The 21,074-nt window shown below is 42.8% G+C and overlaps 1 protein-coding gene across 1 annotated transcript in view; it reads right to left on the bottom strand.

Annotated features, from left to right (window-relative positions):
* The window catches only part of RGS11 (regulator of G protein signaling 11), a 167,236-nt gene that overhangs the window by 80,230 nt on the left and 65,932 nt on the right, over nt 1-21,074 (bottom strand). The window contains exon 9 of the mRNA XM_030212787.1: nt 418-499. Within this exon, the coding sequence (XP_030068647.1) occupies nt 418-499 (82 nt within the window). The remainder of the gene's footprint in view (nt 1-417; nt 500-21,074) is intronic.

A 21,074-nucleotide genomic window follows, 5' to 3' on the forward strand; every position in this document is an offset into this window, starting at 1 on the left:
TTGCCTGTCACCAATTTTTTTTCTCTGTGATTACTCTGTGACCTCTGATGTGAATTACCTAGAGAGGTCACACCCATGCAACTTCCTGTGGGGGTCAGACACAGCACATGGAGCTCATGATCTCTCCTAAGCTGAGAGGATCTATGGTGGTGTGAGCATCCATTACCATCTAAGCACATGGAAAGAGCTGATAATCCAAATGTATAGTATTATGTATATATAAGCCTGTCTGAATATAATCTAACTACAAACTGTGAGTAAACAGATGTTTTGTTACTTCAACTTTAAAGTGACTCAGCAGTGAATTATTCTGGGGTGTATGAGAGAGATGAAGAAAAGAAATTAACATTTCTAAAGCTGAAGCTGTGTGTATAAAATCTGCTAATTATTTACTACAAATAATCCAACAGCACTCACCGGTGGTCTGTTCACCAGCCAGTAGGCTTGTTCCTGACACTCAATCACAATGCGATCCCCCTTCCGGCGCTGCTTCGCTGCCCTGTTAATGGACAGTTAATATAAAAGGATGGTGAAAAACTAAATACAGAGATTCTGTTCATTAGTATCTGCATACAGCTCCTGAGTGACTAGCAGGAACGGTGAGGACAGTGCAATGACCAGAAAAATTTAGTGCACCAGGTAGAAAGGGAGATCAGGCCAGTGGGTACTGTATGGCTCTGAGATTGGTGCAAGGGACATCAGGCCAAAGGGGTAACGTATGGGTCTCAGCGTGGTGTAAGAGGGATATCAGGCCATGGGGTAACGTGTAGCTCTGAGCGTGGTGTAAGAGGGGCAAAAGGGCAATGGAGTAACTCGTGGATCTGAGCGTGGTGTATGAGGAATATCAGGCCAATGGAGTACCATGTGGCTCTGAGCATGAGGGGCATCAGACCAATGGATTAACTTCTGGATCTAAGCATGGTGTATGAAGGATATCAGGCCAACAGGGTAACTCGTGGATCTGAGCATGGTGTAAGAGGGACAAAAGGCCAATGGGTTAATGAGTGGCTCTGAGCATGGTTTAATAGGGGAATCAGGCCAGGAGAGTAACTCATGGCTCTGAGTATGGTATATCAGAGACAGCATGACAGAGAGCTAAAGCATGGCTCTAAGAGTAGTGTAAAAGAAGCAAAAGGCCAATGGGATAAAGCATGATTCTAATGGTGATAGAATAGTGCCATCAGACCAGTGGAATAATACATTGTTTTAATGGTGATAGAATAGTGCTATCAGACTAGTGGGATAATGTGTGGTTCTATGGGCAGTAGAATAGTGCTATCAGACCAGTGGAATAATGAGTGGTTTTAAGGGTGGTAGAATAGGCCTATTTTGTAAGATATGCTTATAAATATTGGACATATCTATATTCCACCCATGCGCCTCTCCTTGTGCATGTAAACTTGCATTTAAGCATTATCCGCCCAATATTTTAAAGGGTTTAACCAGCAGGAGAGGCTCCTAATATTGAGTGGCAGTTAACCAGTTAATGCTGGTGAAAATTGTAGCTAACCGGTTAGGTTAGGGGCAGGCCGGTGGATGAGCATGAGTGGAGTGCCTACTTAGCTGGTAGGCTGTGATTTTCAGTCCATTATCCAGCTAAGTAACTGCATAAAGTTAATCGGGCACCGGTTTGAATATCGGCTGGTGCCTGGTTAACTTCTGGGTGACCGCTGATACCTGGATATTCAATGCCAGGAGCCACACATGCCCCAGCATTAAATATTCAGGGTCAGTTCAGCTTGTGGCTGTGAGCAGTTCTGGCGCTGCTTACCGGCACGGGCTGAATACTGAGCCCTAAGTGATTTGCGCACTAAAGTCACAAAATAGCCTTTAGCACTTTACTAGAACTTACGGGTGTAGTTCTAACTGTCACACACAGAAGTGCTGGTATTTTATAACTTATGCTCACGCTCAGCGTGTACATGTAGGTGGCCAAGTTACAGAACGAGGGGGATGCTGTTTACTCCCCAACCAAATCATAAGTCCTAGAAGGCCCCTTATTCATCTGGTTAAACATATGCACAGGAAGTACTTCTCTATAGTTTGCCTAAAATTGGGCTTCGTGATGATGTGCACTGAGTGCAAATTCTATGTCAGAAAATGTATGCACAGTTCCCATTATAGAGTACTAGAGAAAGTCAGCAATTACTCGCCTTACTTTAGACACAAACACTTACGCTTGCTCAATGGCTGAGGTAAATGCTCACGCCTAACTGTAGGCAGTTAGGGTTATAACTGCCAGTATTCTATAACATGTGCACGGCGCCAGGCATCCCCCTGACCAATAATATTTGATATACGACCCATCAACACTTCCTTCTAGGCGATTTACAATATTCAAATGGAGAGAGCTGGTCCGCCTAGAGAGGGGCGGGAGGGGAGAAGATACCCCTACGCCCAGCCTCCAAGGGGGGCCCAACACCGACAAGGTTTCCAGTAGCAGGCAGGCCAGGCCAGCAGAAGGTTCTACTCCCTCGGTCTGTCTCTCCTACTCCAGTGTGCCGGGACCTGGTTTATTGCATTAATGCAGCTCTGGCACCACAGGTCCTTCTTTCTGCCCCGTCCTGCCTCTTCCTGTGTGAAGTGCTTCCTGTTTCCACATAGGCAGGAGGGGATGTGGCAGTAAAAAGGACCTGTGTTAACATGATAACCCGGGTCCCAGCACACAGGAGCAGGAGAGAGACAGACTAAGGGAGAGAGCAGATGCAGTACGTGACCGGGGGAGGGGACTGCAGTAGCTGGGGGGGGGGCAATGGTGGTGACCTGGTTGGGGGGGAGGACAGTAGTGGCGGTGATGGCGGCAGCCCGGGGGGAGAAGCTCTGATCTCCCCCGGGCTCAGCTTTGTCTCTCAGCAGCCCTGGGAGAGAGTATAATAAAATGCAATAAATTCAACAAAGAAGAAAGAAACAATAGCAAAAACTAGAACGGTAGCTGCGGGAACTGAGGTATCAACAATCAAACACAAAGGCAAAAGGCTATTTAGGATATGCATTTTGAAATAAAAACATTTTTATACCAGATTTGAGCCTTCAAAAGGACCAGCCCATGCCCCTCTCGGGTCCACACCCTCCTGAGTTGTGTGCTATGGAAATTTCGCACACATTTTCTAGAATATCGACTAATAGTATTTATGCATGTAAATGTTAATCAGTGCCAATTAGCATCAATTAACACCAATTATTGCCAATAATTGGCTGTTAATGCCACTTAGCAGCTAATTATTCAATTACATTGTCCCCTGAATTCTATATATGGCATCCAAAAGTGTGCATCCAAATTTGGCAGCATGCCTAATCAGCGTGCACATTTTAATTAATAAGCTAACTAGCAATAATTAGACACTAACAACCAATTACTGCCGTTAATTGGCTCCAATTAAGATTTACGCACACATCTTGCTAAGCACTATTCTATAAATATCCATGTACAAATCTTTTAGTGCGCAACTGAAAAGGGGTGTGGCCATGGGAGGAGCATGGGTGGGTCAGGGCATTCACTAAAGATACACACAGTATTATAGAATTTGGGGGATCCACACCTAACTTACGTATCAGGATTAACACCAGGTTTCAGTTGGTGTAAATCCTCTGGGCGTGGATCCCGGAGCTACACACTATTCTATAAATGGCGCAACTTGGAGTGCTGTTTATAGAATAGCGTTCTTCATGGATTTTTTTTCAGTGCCCACATTTCTGTGACATTTGCTGAATCTAGTCCTTTTGTGCATAATTGACTTTATTCTATAACTTGGGCGTGCAACTTTTCGCACTAAGCGCCAAATTGGGCTCACAAGTTTATAGAATGAGGGAGAGAATGTGGAAGCTTACACATAATTTTAGTGGTTTTAAAGAGACCAGTTTCCTCCAGAAATATCTACCCAGGTAAATCATTCTGGGGTCCTTTTACAAAGGCGCACCGAAAAGTGGTGCAGACGCGTGTATTGGGCATGCACAGGTCCATTTTTCAGCACACCTGCAAAAAAGGTCTTTTGGGGGGGTGGGCCGAAAATGGATGTGCGGCAAAATTGTCATATGTCCATTTTGGGCCTGAGACTTTACCACCACCCATTGACTTAGCGGTAAGGTCTCACGCGTTAACCGGGTGGTAATCGTCAGCACGTGTACAATGCCAATTACCGCCCAGTTAGCGCCGCAAGCTGGAAAATTTCCAGCGTGCCTACTGGACATGCGTACAAACGCCAGGGCCATGCGGTAGACGGACGGTAGTTCCAAATTCGCACATGTTGGGCGCACGTAGGCGCCTATGCAGCTTAGTTAAAGGGCCCCTCTGTAAGTTCTCCCTGTATTTATATTGCACAAACTCAGAATTCCAGTTGTTAATTTCTCCTCATATACAGTCCTCTCTCAGCCCAGACAGCATTTCCAGGCAACATATAAACTCTAAAGCCAGGAAGGCTGGAAGGAACTCTCTCAGGCCTTGTCCTCAGCACCTCTTCCATGGCTGGCAAGGATTTCTATAGCAGTGACAGGTGCCTTTCCTGCTGGGTTCATATGCATCACTTTGGAAGGTGATCCTGACCTGAGACAACAGACGCCATGGGGCTGGTCCCCAAATCTATTTTTAAATCTAACATATTGTTCTTATATATGGGCAGTTGTCTCGGTAGGTGCATAGATGAACTGTTGTATAGTAACTAAGTAAATGTGACTAGTTACTGTAAAGTAAAAGTTTGTCACTGTTACTTGTAAAGAAGTACAGGATAACATTTGTTACTTTTACATTTATTGAGGTAATAATTTTGCCAGTTCTTACAACTTTCACTCAGTTACATCTGATGCTTTCAGTTAAAAATAAAAAATGGAAGTGAGATGTAAATGACGATACCTCAGGAAACCAAATGGAACAGCAAAACCGGGGACAGGATTTTACTACTGCAAACCTCATCAAGCAAAGAGTGGATCATCTCATCTTAAATTTTGCTGTTCAGTGAATATAGCCTATAGGAACGGTGGTGTAGTCTGCGTTTGTTGAGCTGGTTACTGGAATCCAGCCAAATAGAGCGGTGATGAATTTAAAGTGGAGACGAAACTGAAGCTTGTAACAAATCATGAACAGACATATGTATCTACCACAACTGGTCATCCCATGGAGGGATAGTCTTTGGAAAGGAAGTCTGCTTGTCTGGCCTTAAGACTGAAGAGTTCTTACACACTGACGTTCTTGCATCAGGTATTAAAACAGAATTTGCTATCAGATGAAAAATTGTGAGAACAACAACAGACAATTCCAACTTTGTGAAAGCCTTCTTTGTAACTGGACAGCATGACAATGATAATAAAGATAAAGATGAAGATGTAAGTGATGAATTAGACAGCACCACTTCAGTGCCAGGCCATGTCTAGGCACCAGCACTGAATATCAGGGGATAATTTGGGGTGGGCAGGCAGGCTGCCAGAGGTTATGCAGGCCTGGCCGATATTCAGTTGGGGCCGGCCCTGGCTGAATATTGGGCCAGGGCAGCATAAATTTTTATTGCTTTTATTTTTTAAAAAGCTCCTGATCCCCATCTGCCCCCCCTTGCCCACCCCCCAAATGTCCCCTCTTTCCCTTCTTCCCTCTCCCCAGCCCATATTAAGACCCCCCACCCCGCCTCCCCCCAATCATGAAGGTAAGCCCCCAGGCTTACCTACATCCCTGGTGGTCCAGCAGGGTCATTGGGGCAGGTGCCCAGCCCTCTCGCTCCTGCCCTTTGTGGAACCTCTGTAAAATGGCTGCCATGACCTCTCATAGCAGCTCACAGTAATTTTGCAACCTGGCCTGATTTGAAGGAACCTTTTATCAGACTGAGCAATCCACCTCCTGCTAGTGTAGTTGTTGAACCTTTTCAGCTGTGCTGGATTAATGACTCACAAGCGCACACGCATGAGTGACAGTCATTTTTGAAATGCAGTTTACTAAAAGCAAAGTGGATTGAACTGTAGAGCAATAAAGTTGTTGAGATAAAAGAATTAACAATAGTTGCATTCATTGTAGTTGTGGAATTTTCTCTTTTTACTCAAAAAGTATTACTGTATATTAGGCAATAACTTTTTTACTTTCATTTAAGTACATTTTTTTAAAGTGTTCTTCACATTTATTTTTTACTTTAACCTAGTACTTTGAACAACAGTGCATAGATACAATGTGGGGGTGCCAATTCTATAAGAGCATCAGGGCGCACTGATGCTATTACAGAATACTAATCGAAACCCACAGTGGTGTGCCAAAAAGGAGAGTCAACGGCAGGCGTAGGAGGGCACGCCTAGATCTGTCAGTCAATGTGCACATCTGACACTATTATATAAGATGAATGCATTGATGGGTGACACTCCTCATGCCCTGCCCATATTTCTCCCACACGTACGTCCAGTGGTGTGCTGGTAAATGTTTAACAACAGGCTCTCTCCTCGGTCCATCTCTGCGCCCCCCCCCTCCCGTCCACCTCTGCGCCCCCCCCAAAAAATTGCAGAGCTGGCTATAGCCGGGGGGGGGGGGGGGGGCAATGCATTACTCTCTCCAGGAAAACAACATTAAATGATCCCAGGTTCCAATCTAATTCATGTTTAATGTGGGATAAAATGCCATAAATAAGTAAATAAATATAAACTTTTAATGTTAAGCACCTGATTTTCAAAGTGAACATATTCCAAACACTATAATGAAAATAAAATGATTTTTTTTCTACCTTTGTTGTCTGGTGGTCTGTTTTTCTGATCATGCTGGCCCAGTATCCGATTCTGCTGCTATCTGTCCTCTTAACTCCGTTTCCAGGGCTTCCTTTCCATTTATTTCTTTCTTCCTTTCTTCTTCATTTCTGGTCCTCAGCTTCTGCCTATTTTCTTCATCCATGTGCAATTTTTCTCCTCTCTTCCTTTTCCCTCATCTCATCTCCTTCCTCACTCTTCTCTCCCCTCCATCCATGTCCAGCATTTCTTCTCTTTCCCCTCCTCTCCCCTGCCCTCCATCCACCCATGTCCAGTGACCCTCCTGTCCCCTGCCCTGCCCTGCATGCACCTATACCCAGCGATCCTCCTGTCCCCTGCCCTGCATGCACCCATGTCCAGCAGTGACCCTCCTCTCCCCTGCCCTGCATGCACCCATGTCCAGCAGTGACCCTCCTCTCCCCTGCCCTCCGTCCACCCATGTCCAGTGACCCTCCTGTCCCCTGCCCTGCCCTCCATCCACCCATGTCCAGCAGTGACCCTCCTCTCCCCTGCCCTCCATCCACCCATGTCCAGTGACTCTCCTGTCCCCTGCCCTGCATGCACCCATGTCCAGCAGTGACCCTCCTCTCCCCTGCCCTCCATCCACCCATGTCCAGTGACCCTCCTGCCCCTGCCCTGCATGCACCCATGTCCAGCAGTGACCCTCCTGTCCCCTGCCCTGCATGCACCCATGTCCAGCAGTGACCCTCCTCTCCCCTGCCCTCCATCCACCCATGTCCAGTGACCCTCCTGTCCCCTGCCCTGCATGCACCTAAACCCAGCGATCCTCCTGTCCCCTGCCCTGCATGCACCCATGTCCAGCAGTGACCCTCCTCTCCCCTGCCCTCCATCCACCTATGTCCAGCAGTGACCCTCCTCTCCCCTGCCCTGCCCTGCATGCACCTATAGTGACCTTTCTCTCCCCTCCCCTCCATTTACAAATGCCCAGCGACTCCCTTCTCTCCCTTGCCACCCCCCCTGAGTTCGGCGAATTCAACTCCCTCCCTCCGGATCCGGTCCCTTACGTCAGCGACTTCACGAATTCTTCGGGGTCGCTGCAAGCGCTGACTCTCCCCCGCTGGCGCTGCAGGTTCGCGATTCAAAATGGCCGCCGAGACTTACAAGGGCGGCCTCCAAGACTTCGGCAGAAGTCTCGCGAGGCCGCCTCTGGAAGTCTCGGCGGCCATTTTTAAAATGCGAACCTGCAGCGCCAGCGGGAGAGTCAGTGCTTGCAGCGACCCCGAAGAATTTGTGAAGTCGCTGACGTAAGGGACCGGATTGGGAGGGAGGAAGAGAGCCGGCTCACGCAATTCAACAACCGGCTCGCAAGAGCCGAGCAAAGTTAACAACCAGCTCTTGCGAGCCGGTGTGAGCCGGCTCCAGCACACCACTGCGTACACCCCCTTTTCAATTGTACACTATTCCCTAATTTCTATAAATGGCGCTCAAAACTGTATACACCCAATTTGCGTGTGTAATTTAATTGAATAATGAGTTAATTAGCACCAATAATTGAGCACTTATAATCAATTATTGCAGCTAATTGGCAACACTTTGAATTTATATGCGTATGTTGCTAGGTAAGATGTGTGTGTAAATCTTTTAGCACTCAACTGAAAAGGGAGCGTGGCCATGGGAGGGCCAGGCACATTCACTAAAGATGTGCACCGTATTATAGAATCAAGGGGATCTATGCCTAATTTAGGCATGAGGATTGACATTAGGTTTCAGTTGGCATAAATCCTCGGGTCCCAGAGCTAAGGGCCAGATTCTATATAAGGCACCTAAAAAACCCACACAGTAAACATTTCCGCTTAAGCGTATTCTACAAGTAGCACCTAGATTTAGGCGTGGTATATAGAATACACTTACTTAGTTGATATCCCAATGCCTAAACCTACGCGCCTCCATTTACACCAATGAAATGTGGCGTAAATCACTGCGCATAGATTTACGTACACTGGGCCATATTCTATATATAAATTTGGGAATGCCCACGGAACGCCCACTTTCCCGCCTATAGCAATGCCCCTTTTGAACTGTGTACTTTATAATTTAGGCGCAGTTCATTACAGAATACACTTAGGGGCCCTTTTACTAAGATGCGTAGGCGCCTATGCACGTACAACGTGCATCAAATTAGAACTACTGCCCAGCTACCGCGTGCCCCGGGTGGTAATTCTAATTTTGATGCATGTCTAAAATGCGTGGCAGAAAATAATTTCTACTTTGTACTGCATGGCGCTAACCAGGCAGTAATCGACAGCGTATGTGCACTGACAATTATCACCCGGTTAACACGTGAGACCTTACCGCTAAGTCAATGGGTCACGGTAAGGTCTCAGGCTTATGATGGACGCTCGCTGATTTTTATTTTGCTGCACATCCATTTTCAGCAAAAAAAAGGCCTTTTTTGCAGGCGCACTGAAAAATGGATCTGCACATGTCCAATACATGCGTCTACACCAGCACAGGCCATTTTTCGGTGCTCCTTAGTAAAAGGGCCCTTTAGCGAGTTGTGTGTGTAAATTCTAATTATTGCCAATTAGTGCTCATTATTGCTTGTTACGTGCTGTTATCAATGCTGATTAGCTTGTTAAGCCAATTAAGTTACACGCATTGTTATAGAATACACTTGGATTTCGGTGCGAATCTCTACATGCTATATAAAATCCATCAGTAAGTGCTATTCTAGAAACGGCACCCAACTCAGAGCGCCATTTTTAGAATAACAATCAGTGCTCATTTTAATGGGTGCCATTTACTGAATCTACTCCTATGTCATTTATTCAGAAGCTTACAGAATAGAGCTTTGGGCAAGTGTGAATTTAATTGGTATCTATTCTGCATTTATGTGCATCAGATGCCTCTAAAATGGAAAACAACGAAGCAGATCAGTGGAGAATGTAAACAAACTTTATGAAAAATATCATCTAGAGTATATTGCCCAACACAGGCCATGTTTCGCCAGCAGGGCTGCGTCAGGGGCTACTCGGTGATCCTTACTATATTATCTGATGACTGTGTGCACCAGTAATAACGAATGTTCAGGAAACCAAAAGTTTTCTCTCATAGGTTAGAAAAAAACCAGCACAAACCATATGACTTAGACAGATGGTGACATACAGAAATTGTCATGCACCCTTGCGTCTCAGTAGCACAATGCCTGTGTCGGGCAATATACTCTAGATGATATTTTGTTTACATTCTCCACTGATCTGCTACGTTGTTTTCCATCTTGGAGTTTGCGGATCGTTTGCCTTGCTGTTTTCTTGGACCCTCAGATGCCTCTAAATGCAGGCACCGTCTCATATTGAATTGCCTTTTGAAGACCAGCTGCAGATTTTATAAAGACATATTTGTCAAAAATGGTAGGTGGCTCTCATATCATACATATGAAAAAGCACTGGTTTGTGTTACACTTCAAGACATGGGAAAAGTTTTATAGCTGGCTCTCAGCTGGTTTTGAGCCACTGTAAAAATAAACAAGCAAGGAAGAAAAAAAATCACATTTTTGAAGATAAAAGTTCTTGGTTTCCTGATCTCATCTCAAGAGAGTACAAGTATTTTTCTGAAGTCTGGCAGGCTACCAGGGATTGGCAGTCTGATTCTCTCTAACAATTTAAAAAAAAAAAAAGGCATTTGTAAACTAATTGGGACCATTTTGATGAGACATAACTGAATGAAAACAACCGGACAACATAAAAATAAGGTCATTGCCAAAACACACCACAGCAACACAGTAAGGAAGTTCAGTTTTCAAATCTTTTTTTTTATTATTTTTTTTATTGGGAGCACATACTACAGCCATGGACTTCTTTTGATTTCTTTTCTTTTTTTTCATTTTTAGGATGGGGGGGGTTGTTTTATTTATTTTAGTTCTCAACCGGGGTTTAAACCTACATATAGTACAGAGACGGTTCTTACGACCTTGATAACCAATTTCAGGATGGATCGGTGCATGAAAATTTTGATTTTACAATTTGATATGTCCAGCGTTTTTGACACGGTTGACCATAATATTTTACTGAATCTGATGGATCAGTTTGGCATTTGTGGTGAAGTCCTGCAATGGTTCAATGGTTTCTTAAAGTCAAGGCAATATCAAGTAAAGTTATCTGGTAGCATTTCTTCACTCTGGCTCTTCTGTGTATGGGATGCCCCAGGGTTCCCCCCTTTTTTCCATTCTGTTTAATATAATGATGGTCCCACTAACTATATTATTGGAATCAAATGGTTTAATACCTTTATTTATGCTGATGATGTCACTATTTACTTACCATTTAAAGAAAATATAGATGAAATCTTGCCTAGAATTAAGTCTGGCTTGGATCTGATGGAATCTTGGGCTGCCAATTTTTAATTAAAACTGAATAAGGATAAAACCAAGTTAATTCTGCCCACCCAATGACTAATAAAAACGTCACTACTGATAATGTGACCTACCCTTTTTCTACCACCATGAAAATCTTGGGAATAACTATTGACCAATACCTATTATTTGAACATCAGGTTTCTATGGTGCATTCTAGTGTCTTTAATTCTTTGTGGAGATTGAAAAGACTCACTTTTTTGCTCTTTAGTTCAATCTGTAGTGCTACCCAAATTTGATTACTGTAATGCTGTTTCCTCAGGCCTAAAAGTCTCTCTTACCAAAAAGCTTCAAACAGCTCAGAATACTGCAGATCGTCCTTTATGTAAAGCCCCTCGATTCACCAAGTCAGCTCCTCTTTTAATCAAACTGCATTGGCTTCCAATAAATGCTAGAGTTACCTTTAAAGTATGTGTACTTGTTTATCAAATTTTATTTGGTCTTTTACCTGACTATATGCAATACTTGTTACCTTTACGTAATGCTCATTCAACATTGAGTGCCTATCTTCTTCTCCATTTTTCGTGTTGTAAAAATCTTCATTACAGATCTATTCATGATGCAAGCTTCACATATCATGCTACTAGGAAATGGAATTCCCTATGTTGAACAAAAGTATGAAAGATTTGTTGAATAAAAGCATGAAAGATAGAAGTGGAAAGCTTCAAAGATCATGCAGAACAAGCTGTTTCAACACTAAACTAAATCTCCTGAGACATGAGGCCCACATCAGCCAAAGGCATGGCTCCAGAAAGTCTGGCAAGAAGGGGGGGCCGATAATGGGAACCAGATGCAGCATATGTTCTGCTGTAGGATTTATGGTATGGTACAGCCTGCAAGCACGTGATATCAGGAGAAGATTATAAGGAGAGTGGAACAAAGAAATAAGTAAGCATTTTGAATTTTTCTTTGTCTGTATATATCATCCTGATTTCTTTGCTTTACATTGCTTTGTTTTGATCATTCATTCTGGCTTGTATATTGCTTATCAAGAAATGCTTCCTGCAATAGCCCATTGAGCTATTCAGAACAATTGTAAATAAACTGTTTATATTAAATATGAAATTCGTCTGGCGTTCTCTACAAAAGTGGCGGCATCCTTTTATACAAAAGTGGCGAGCCAGCCAGGAGTAGGCCGCACACGGAAAAGAGAAGGCGAGACGAAGGACAAATTAAGTTGTTGTTAATGAAGTTTTTTTACAGGATTCTGAGAGAGAGCAAGCGTTGTTTACGCCTGATTTCTGTGCTCCACTGATGTGGGATTGATCAAACTACTGACGTGGACATACAGGTGATAACTCCTGGGCTTGCTAAAAAGAGAAATAAGAAGACGCGTGAGTAAGCTTACACTGTGGCCTTATTACCGATATATTTGTTTAGCTTTGTAGTTTTCTTTTTTGTATATTTTCTTTGTTTAAGTGCATTAGTATATTTTTGTAGGTTGTGGCTCTATAGGAGAAATTGTAATAGTCAGAATACAATGAAAGGGAAAGGGGCAGATAAGAAAGAAAAGCCTCCTGTATATGCTATGTATTTAGATTTAGATAGTTCAAAAAAATGCTCCCCTTTGCAGCATGTCATAGAATTAGTCCCATTAGAAAAAAAACAGATTGAAAAAATTCATGAGAAATGGATCAAATATGATGCAAAAGATTCTGTTTTGAGCTGGTCTCAGGATGGATCGTTTGATCGTCCAAAATTATTATCTCTCCTGACATATATACAAGAAAATAAGAAAAAGAAGAACAGCTTAGAAAAGCATCTTACAATTTGGAATTTATTTTCTGTAGCAGCAGATCTTCTTCATGCAGATGTAGAAAAAATACAGCGAGAACAGGAAAATCAGCCTTTGGTTCAGCCTGAAGGTTGAGGAATGTCATCTGTTTTTGATTTCTCGGGTGTAAAGGTTAGAAAGGTCAGGAAGAACTGAAATTTTTTTTGTTCCTTTTAAAAGATTGTTTTAGATTAGATTTAAATAAGTTCTTTGTCTTACAGGGAATTCTGATCTCTGTTTATTTTAAAATATGTGTTATTCTGTTTCTAGTTCTCTATGTGGAATGTCTTTGCAATTTAACTTTGTTTGACTCTTTTTTAAGTGAGATTCCTGCAGTGTTAAGAGATCATCTGGCTTGAATTAGTCACAGTCCTAGCTAGTTCTGTGTGTAGGGCTAATAGGGGAAAGAGGTGATTTAAAATCTTTAATAACATCTGAACAATATGATTTGTCAGCAATATGGTTACTATGCTTCAGAATGTTATCAGAATGCAGGAATGCCCCAAGTACAAATGCAGACGCAGCAAGGATTAATGCCACAAGTAGTAGGGATGCCTGTGAGTGCCCCGCAGACTGCCTTACAGCAGCCGGCGATGCAATCACAGGGACCAGGAGCGGCAGTACAGAGACAGGGTACTGTAAATGCTTTTCCAACTTGGCAGAATATTCCAGACCAATGCTATTGACTGGAAGCAAACCCGTGTCAGGAAGAGGGAATGATTTTCAGGTTAGACACAAGGGAACCCTTTATTACATTGACAATTGGAAAATATGGAACTCCTGTGAGATTTTTGATAGATACAGGGGCGAGTACCTCTGTATTGTGTGCAAAACCACAGGGAGTTAAGCTTTCAAATCAGTATAGAACAACAGTGGGATTTACGGGGATAGAACAAAGAAAAAGGCTAACAGAACCCACTCTGGTGCGCTTGGAATGCCAACCGCACGGTTCAAGGGAGGCTGTGGTACCCTTCTTAGTGGCACCTGATTGCCCAGTAAATTTGTGTGGTAGAGACTTATTGTCTCAATTAGGATTGTGTTTAGATTTTGGAAATAAAGAAATACCAAGTTTGCTCACCATGGTTCAACAGTTGAATAATGAAAATAAAGTAAGGATTATGGAAGAATTACCACAACATATTTGGAGTACAAGTGATTCACCATATGGACTAGCCGTAAATGCAAAACCCCATAAGATAGAATTAATAGAAGGGGCAAAGGGGCCGAAGCAAGACCCTTACCCCATACGACCTAAATTAGTATCCAAAACCCTGGAACACATTGGTAAATTATTGAAATGTGGTATTATTGAACCTTCAGTATCCCCGTATAATACCCCATTGTTTCCGGTCCCGAAAGGGGAAAACAATGTAAGGATAGTACATGATTTAAGAGAGCTAAATGAGGTTACAAAAAATCAATTTCCGATTTGTGCAAATCCTGCTACTCTTTTGCATACCCAGAATATATATGCATATAACACTGTTATTGACTTGTCTAATGCATTCTTTTCAATACCTCTTCATCCAGAGTCTAGGGATTTGACGTCATTTATAGTACAGAATGAGGCATACAGGTGGACTAGGATGCCTCAAGGCTTTACTGATAGTCCATCGGTATTCTCAAAACAACTAATGATGGATTTAAAAGATTTCAGGAGTCAATTGCCTGACACAGTGTCATTGTTTGTCTATGTAGATGATATTCTACTGTCTGCTGAGACTGAAGCAGAATGCCTAGATTGGACTAGAAAATTATTTTTGTTATTAGGAGAGTTAGGATATAAATGTAACAGGGAAAAATGTGTTATAGCTCAGTCTACTGTCACCTTTTTAGGACAAAATGTTTCAGCAGAACATAAGGTCATTATACCGGAAGTTATATCTATTTTAAATGAGACTCCGGTACCGCAAACAGTTACTCAGTTACGTGCTGTTTTGGGAATGTTAAATTACTGCAGACAATGGATACCAAATTATACACAAAAAGTAATGAGACTTTATAAACATTTGAAACTGCCCGCAGCCACACCAAAGAATACACTAATTGTGTTGGAAGAACAGGATAAAATAGTGCTGGCTAAGATTGTGAGGGATTTGTTATCCCCAGGACCCTTAGCAGTAATAGATATCCAATCACCTGTGCATTTGTGGGTAAAAGACAGGGGAAACAGTTGGGCAGCTATGATTAATTAAAACAATGAAGTAAATGCACCAGTAGCTTTTTTGTCAGGCTCTTTTAATCATGTGGAGAAGGGAATGAAAGAAATACCAAAGTTACTGACAGCTATAGTGGCTGCAGTAGGTAAATGGAGAGCACAAATGCCTTTTGTTCCTATTGTAATACATACCAACCACACGATTAAAACGCTGTTGAGCCCTAGCCAGACGGCATTGACAGCCACTAGATTTGGAAAATATCAAGCAGTACTTTTAGGACAAGATATAAGAATAATACCATTAACTAAAGAACAGAGAAATAAGATAGATCTGCTTTTTCCTGTCGATCAAGAGGGTGAGATTGATACTATAGAAATCCCTACATTTCATTGTCTTACTTTTGAACCCTTATCTGATGGGTTAATATGGTTTACAGATGGAGCTTGTGAAAGGACTGTTGCAGGCTTTGCCTGCGTGCAGGTAGATAAGAATCTAAGAAAGATAATGCAAGTACAATATAAAACCCCTCCTGATCATACTGCACAGCATGCTGAACTTTTAGCCGTTATTACGGCCTTACAACACACTGATATGACTCAAAATGTCACTATATATACTGATAGTGGTTACGTTGCAAGTTCACTACAGTATCATATATTAAAATGGCAACGTAGGGGGATGATAACCAGTGCAGGTAAAAATTTACAACATTACACATATTGGAAATTGCTGTTTGAAATTTTGGCAAGAAGGGAACGTGAAGGTAGAAAAACTGCAGTTGTGTGGACCCCGGCCCACACTGAAAAGCCAACCTTTGAAGCACTAGGTAATGCAATGGCTGATGCAGCAGCAACGGAGGTGGTTAAGCAAAGTGAAAAGATTTTGTATAATACTAGACAGACACAGGAAGGACTTACGAATGTAGATAAGATTGAAATGTGGCAGCCAGAGGGACAGGAAAGTGAAAAATGGTTGAAGAGAGGATGTATGAAATTGGGAAGTGAATGGTTTAATGCAGAAGAAGGATTACCTTGTATGCCAATGAGCCAGGCGATTAAGGTATTGGCTGAGTGGCATGCAACCATGCATTGGAATAAGGAAACAATGAGGCAACAATTTGAGCAAAGATTTTGGACTTTAAAAATTGATAACCTGATTCAACAGGTTGTGCAAAATTGCATGGTATGCAATATTAACATACCTAAACGAGGTCCTAAAATATCGCCTGGGACACTTCCAATACCAGAAGGCCCAGCAAAAGAATGGTATATCGATTTCACCGATATGATTGTTCCAGTGCAGGGAAAAAGATATTTGTTAGTTTGGGTGGATGCTTTTTCAAGGTGGATAGAAGCATTTCCATGTAAAAGGGAGACAGCACATGAAGTGGTACAATGCCTGGTAACTCATATTATGCCAAGACATGGGTGTCCGTCTAGAATAATTTCTGATAACGGGACACATTTTAATAACAGTGTTTTGACAGAAATGGAAACGATTATGGGTTTAACACACAGAAAAGTATCAGTGTATCGCCCCACCTCCAATGGTTTGGTGGAGCGCTACAATGGTATTTTAAAAACTAAATTGAGAGTATTACTGAAGGCTTTAAACAAGGAAACAGCAGGTAAACCATATACCTGGCTTGATTTGTTACCATTAGCTTTGATGGTTATAAGGGCCCAACCTAATGGGCGTACTAAATTGACCCCATTCCAAATTCAGACAGGACGTCATTTCTTCCCGATGCAGACAGCAAGTACTGATAGCACAGCTCAGTACTGGCAAAAGCTACAACCTATGTTGAACCTGACAAGTGATATGATCCGAACAACTGTAGCATCACAGGCAGGGACTACTAATGATGTTTGTGCTTTTAAAGTAGGTGATCTAGTACTGCGAAAGAACTTTACACATAAAATATGGAAAGATCCTGTGTATGTAGGACCTTTTGCTATCACGGCCCTTACTCAGACCGCTGCCCGTCTGGAAGGTCATACTTCTTGGATACATTTAGCAGATATTCGACGAATTAATAACATTGAAATGGACAAAGAATAAACAAACATCATGTCCCTAAACATGATGGTATTGGACTGTTGGTGTTTGTTAATGGACAATGAACACATATGATAATAGACTTGTTGCAGCGGCCAAGATGTTGAATTTGACTGATTGTATCATATGTGCCCACTGACTGACATCATCCTTGTCCTTGCCAGCTATGATATATGGGACTACAATGATAAAATCATGTCTGTTATCCCAATAATACCTGTGTAAGGGACTTCATTGGACAAATGAGACTATTTATAAGCAAGCCTTGCTTATGGACAAGTACCCACAGACATCATGTTGGTGTCTGATTAATAGTATGACAACTGAACACATTCCCCCGATAAAGTGCACTTACACGCAGAATGTTGTAACAACTGATTCAATGAATGTTATGCTTTTAATTTGTGTAATTTTTAATGCCACATCAGCTAATGAAAAGTAAGAATGAATGACAGTGTATTCCCCTGTGATGAAGCTCACTGTCCTATAAATTATATACCTCAAGAGATATAAATTTTGTACCCTAGTACAATTGAATCTGTTTAATGCAACATGTATTAGCATGTTTGCAAAGATGTGCCAGGATGCTTTTAAAATGATAATGATAACTGAAATCAAGAATGAATAGAACTTTAAAATGTCAGCAGAAATATTGAAAGATGTATGATAAAGATGATGAAAAGGCAGAGCTTGCAGGCACAGCATATCATAAATAACAAGGGGGAGGAGATTTAGAAGGGAGGTAAGGAAACAGACTGGAGCTAAAACAGATGTTTGAGTCCTGGAATACCAGGCCTCAAAAGGGAGGATTTGTTGAACAAAAGTATGAAAGATTTGTTGAATAAAAGCATGAAAGATAGAAGTGGAAAGCTTCAAAGATCATGCAGAACAAGCTGTTTCAACACTAAACTAAATCTCCTGAGACATGAGGCCCACATCAGCCAAAGGCATGGCTCCAGAAAGTCTGGCAAGAAGGGGGGGCCGATAATGGGAACCAGATGCAGCATATGTTCTGCTGTAGGATTTATGGTATGGTACAGCCTGCAAGCACGTGATATCAGGAGAAGATTATAAGGAGAGTGGAACAAAGAAATAAGTAAGCATTTTGAATTTTTCTTTGTCTGTATATATCATCCTGATTTCTTTGCTTTACATTGCTTTGTTTTGATCATTCATTCTGGCTTGTATATTGCTTATCAAGAAATGCTTCCTGCAATAGCCCATTGAGCTATTCAGAACAATTGTAAATAAACTGTTTATATTAAATATGAAATTCGTCTGGCGTTCTCTACAAAAGTGGCGGCATCCTTTTATACACCTATCAAAGTCACTCAGATATGTTACTGATTACTTGAAATTTTGTAATTTTTTAAAGCATTCTTGTTTAGGGAATTCCTCGCCACTGTTGGTGATTGTTATTCTTTTAGTTAATTTGTTATTTCAAAATGAGTCATCTTATTGCTTGGATGTTTTTACCTATTATTGTTTTGTATTTTCATTATAGTTCTCTTATTGTAATTTGCTTTAAAACAGAACCCCAGCACCAGCACACTTAAAATCTAAAGCCCCCCCCCCCCTTCCCCCTGAGATACGTCTTATTTGATCTGTGGGTATCCAGAAGTTCATGCGAGGCAGAAACAATCCCCATTGGGACCTCTGGTGGGTGGAAGCATCTGTCTGGAAGATAGCTGATGGTGCAGGTGGATGGGAGGGACTCGGAAGCTGGCTGGTTGAGGAGTCAATGTGGACAGGCTGAGTAGAAGAGAGCGCTGATGTATGAAGGAAAGTGATGGAGAGGGGGCAATGAAGCGTTGGATATGCTGAAGCAGGGGCACTGAAACAAAAGTTGGCTAAGGGCATCACATTCACTTAAGTAGGCCCATAGGCCCTGCCTAGCATATACTAATATTATAGTATCAGAATTTAAAATAGCAACAGTATAAGAAATATTATGTTACAAAGCTTCTCCAACACCTGGAAAATAAGCAAGAAATAGCCAATTAATTAAATTTTTTTCAAGTCACAATGATCTATCCTTGTCTCACTGTTCCCAGGAAAGCTGAAACTTCCAGTCCCTGCATATGATCTGGTAAAACCAGGACTGGATCAATCAGTTTGGAAAATATAGAGCCGGTTGAGAACACTAATTAATTCTAGAGTGGGTTAGGCCAGGCCTTCTCAACCCAGTCTTCGGGGCATACCAAGTCCCATCAGGTTTCCTGGATATCCACAATGAATATGCATGAGACAGATTTGCAAACCAAGGAGGAAGTGCATCAGTACTTTATGTACCCTGAGGACTGTGTTAAGAAGCGCTGGTTTAGGCAATCTGTCGATAGGGAATGTGTTCTACAAGCAAAAGGTATTTCAGGGGAGTTTCTCTTAATGAGGAACTTCCCCAGATGGTGCTAAATGTTCTCTTAAGAAGTGCAGTAGACTTAGCAAACAGCTTAGCACAGCTTCTGCCATAATTTTCTAAGCTGAAATGGCTGCCCAATGCACAAAGTTTTCCCTCGAATTCTCTAGATAGCACTCAGTTACCCTTTATGCACATAACTCAATTACTTAATTGACCCTTGCCTGGCTCTTAATTGGAAATATCAATAATTGGCCTTAAGTAGCACTAATTTGCAGTTACGTGGGTAGGTTATGTGTGCATGTAAGTTGTCTAGTGTGTAATTGCACAGGAGCGTTCACATGGGGCATAGGCGGGTCATGGGCTTTCAGACTGTTTTAGCAGGCACTTTAGAGAATACTGTGAGTTACACATGCAAGGTGCCTTATTTAGTTGTGCGTTTACCCCGCTATAGACATGACATAACTAGTCATGCCTAAATGCTGGTGCGTAAATGCTGACTTACGCTTGTATTCTATAATGGCAAATAAACATATAATTGCCATTATAGAATTTGCACAGCATATGAAATTTAGATGCCTAACTCTAGGTGACCTTTCAAGAACTGATCCCTTCGTGCAGTAGTTCCCAAACTTTTTCAGTTCACGGCACCCTTAGTGTCCAAGCAATTTTTCACGGCATCCCTCCTCTAGCCACATAGGTCTCCACACCCCCCCCCAGCCATATAGGTCTCCAACCCCCCCCCCCCCCCCCCCCCCCCCCCCGGCCACATAGGTCTCAGCACACACACCCCCCAGCTGCATTGGTCTCCCTTTCTCTTCATCCCCCTCCTCTCACTCCAGTACAACTCTCCTCCCAGAAAGTCCAGCACACCTCTCCATTCCCTGCAGCCCCTATCCTCCCATAAGTCCAGCACACCACTCCATTCCCTGCAGACCCCCTCCTCCCAGAAAGTCCAGCACACCTCTCCCTTCCCTGCAGCCCCCTCCTCCCAGAACGTCCAGCACACCATTCCCTGCAGCCCCCTCCTCCCAGAAATTCCAGCACACATATCCCTTCCCCAAATCCAGCATTGCTCGCTATCTTCCTTCCCACAGGTGCAGGATCGCTGCTGCAATTCACACAGGCACTGCGGGGACTTCTTTCTGCTGCGTCCAGCCATCTGTGGTGCAACTGCAGGAAGTCCCCGCAGTGCCTGTGTGAATCGTGGACGTCCTGAGCATGTAAACTACAACCACTGCAGCTGTGGCAGGGGAAGAAGGAAGAAGTGGCAGATTCCGGACCTGTGTGAGGGAAAGTAGGGAGCGATGCTGGATTGTGGGCAGCGGGAGGGAGGTCAGGATTTGCCGCAGCACCCCTAAGAGTTCACTGTGGTGCATCAGGGTGCCGCAGCACACAGTTTGGGAACTGCTGCCTTAGTGCACAAGAAAAATGTATCCGTCAGCACACCGTTCATTCCAATCCAGTGATAACAAAGGTATTAGATATTAAAATCGATGCAATGGAATGCACAGAAGACCTGAAGGCTGCGCAGAGCCAGCCCTACCACTAGGCAGATTATGTGTCTGCCTAGGACATTGCCTTACTGGAACAGACCGAACGTCCATCAAGCCCAGTATCCTGTTTGCAACAGTGGTCAATACAGGTCAC

This window comes from Microcaecilia unicolor, chromosome 8 (genome assembly GCF_901765095.1).
Source record: "Microcaecilia unicolor chromosome 8, aMicUni1.1, whole genome shotgun sequence".
Taxonomy (NCBI): Eukaryota; Metazoa; Chordata; class Amphibia; order Gymnophiona; family Siphonopidae; genus Microcaecilia; species Microcaecilia unicolor.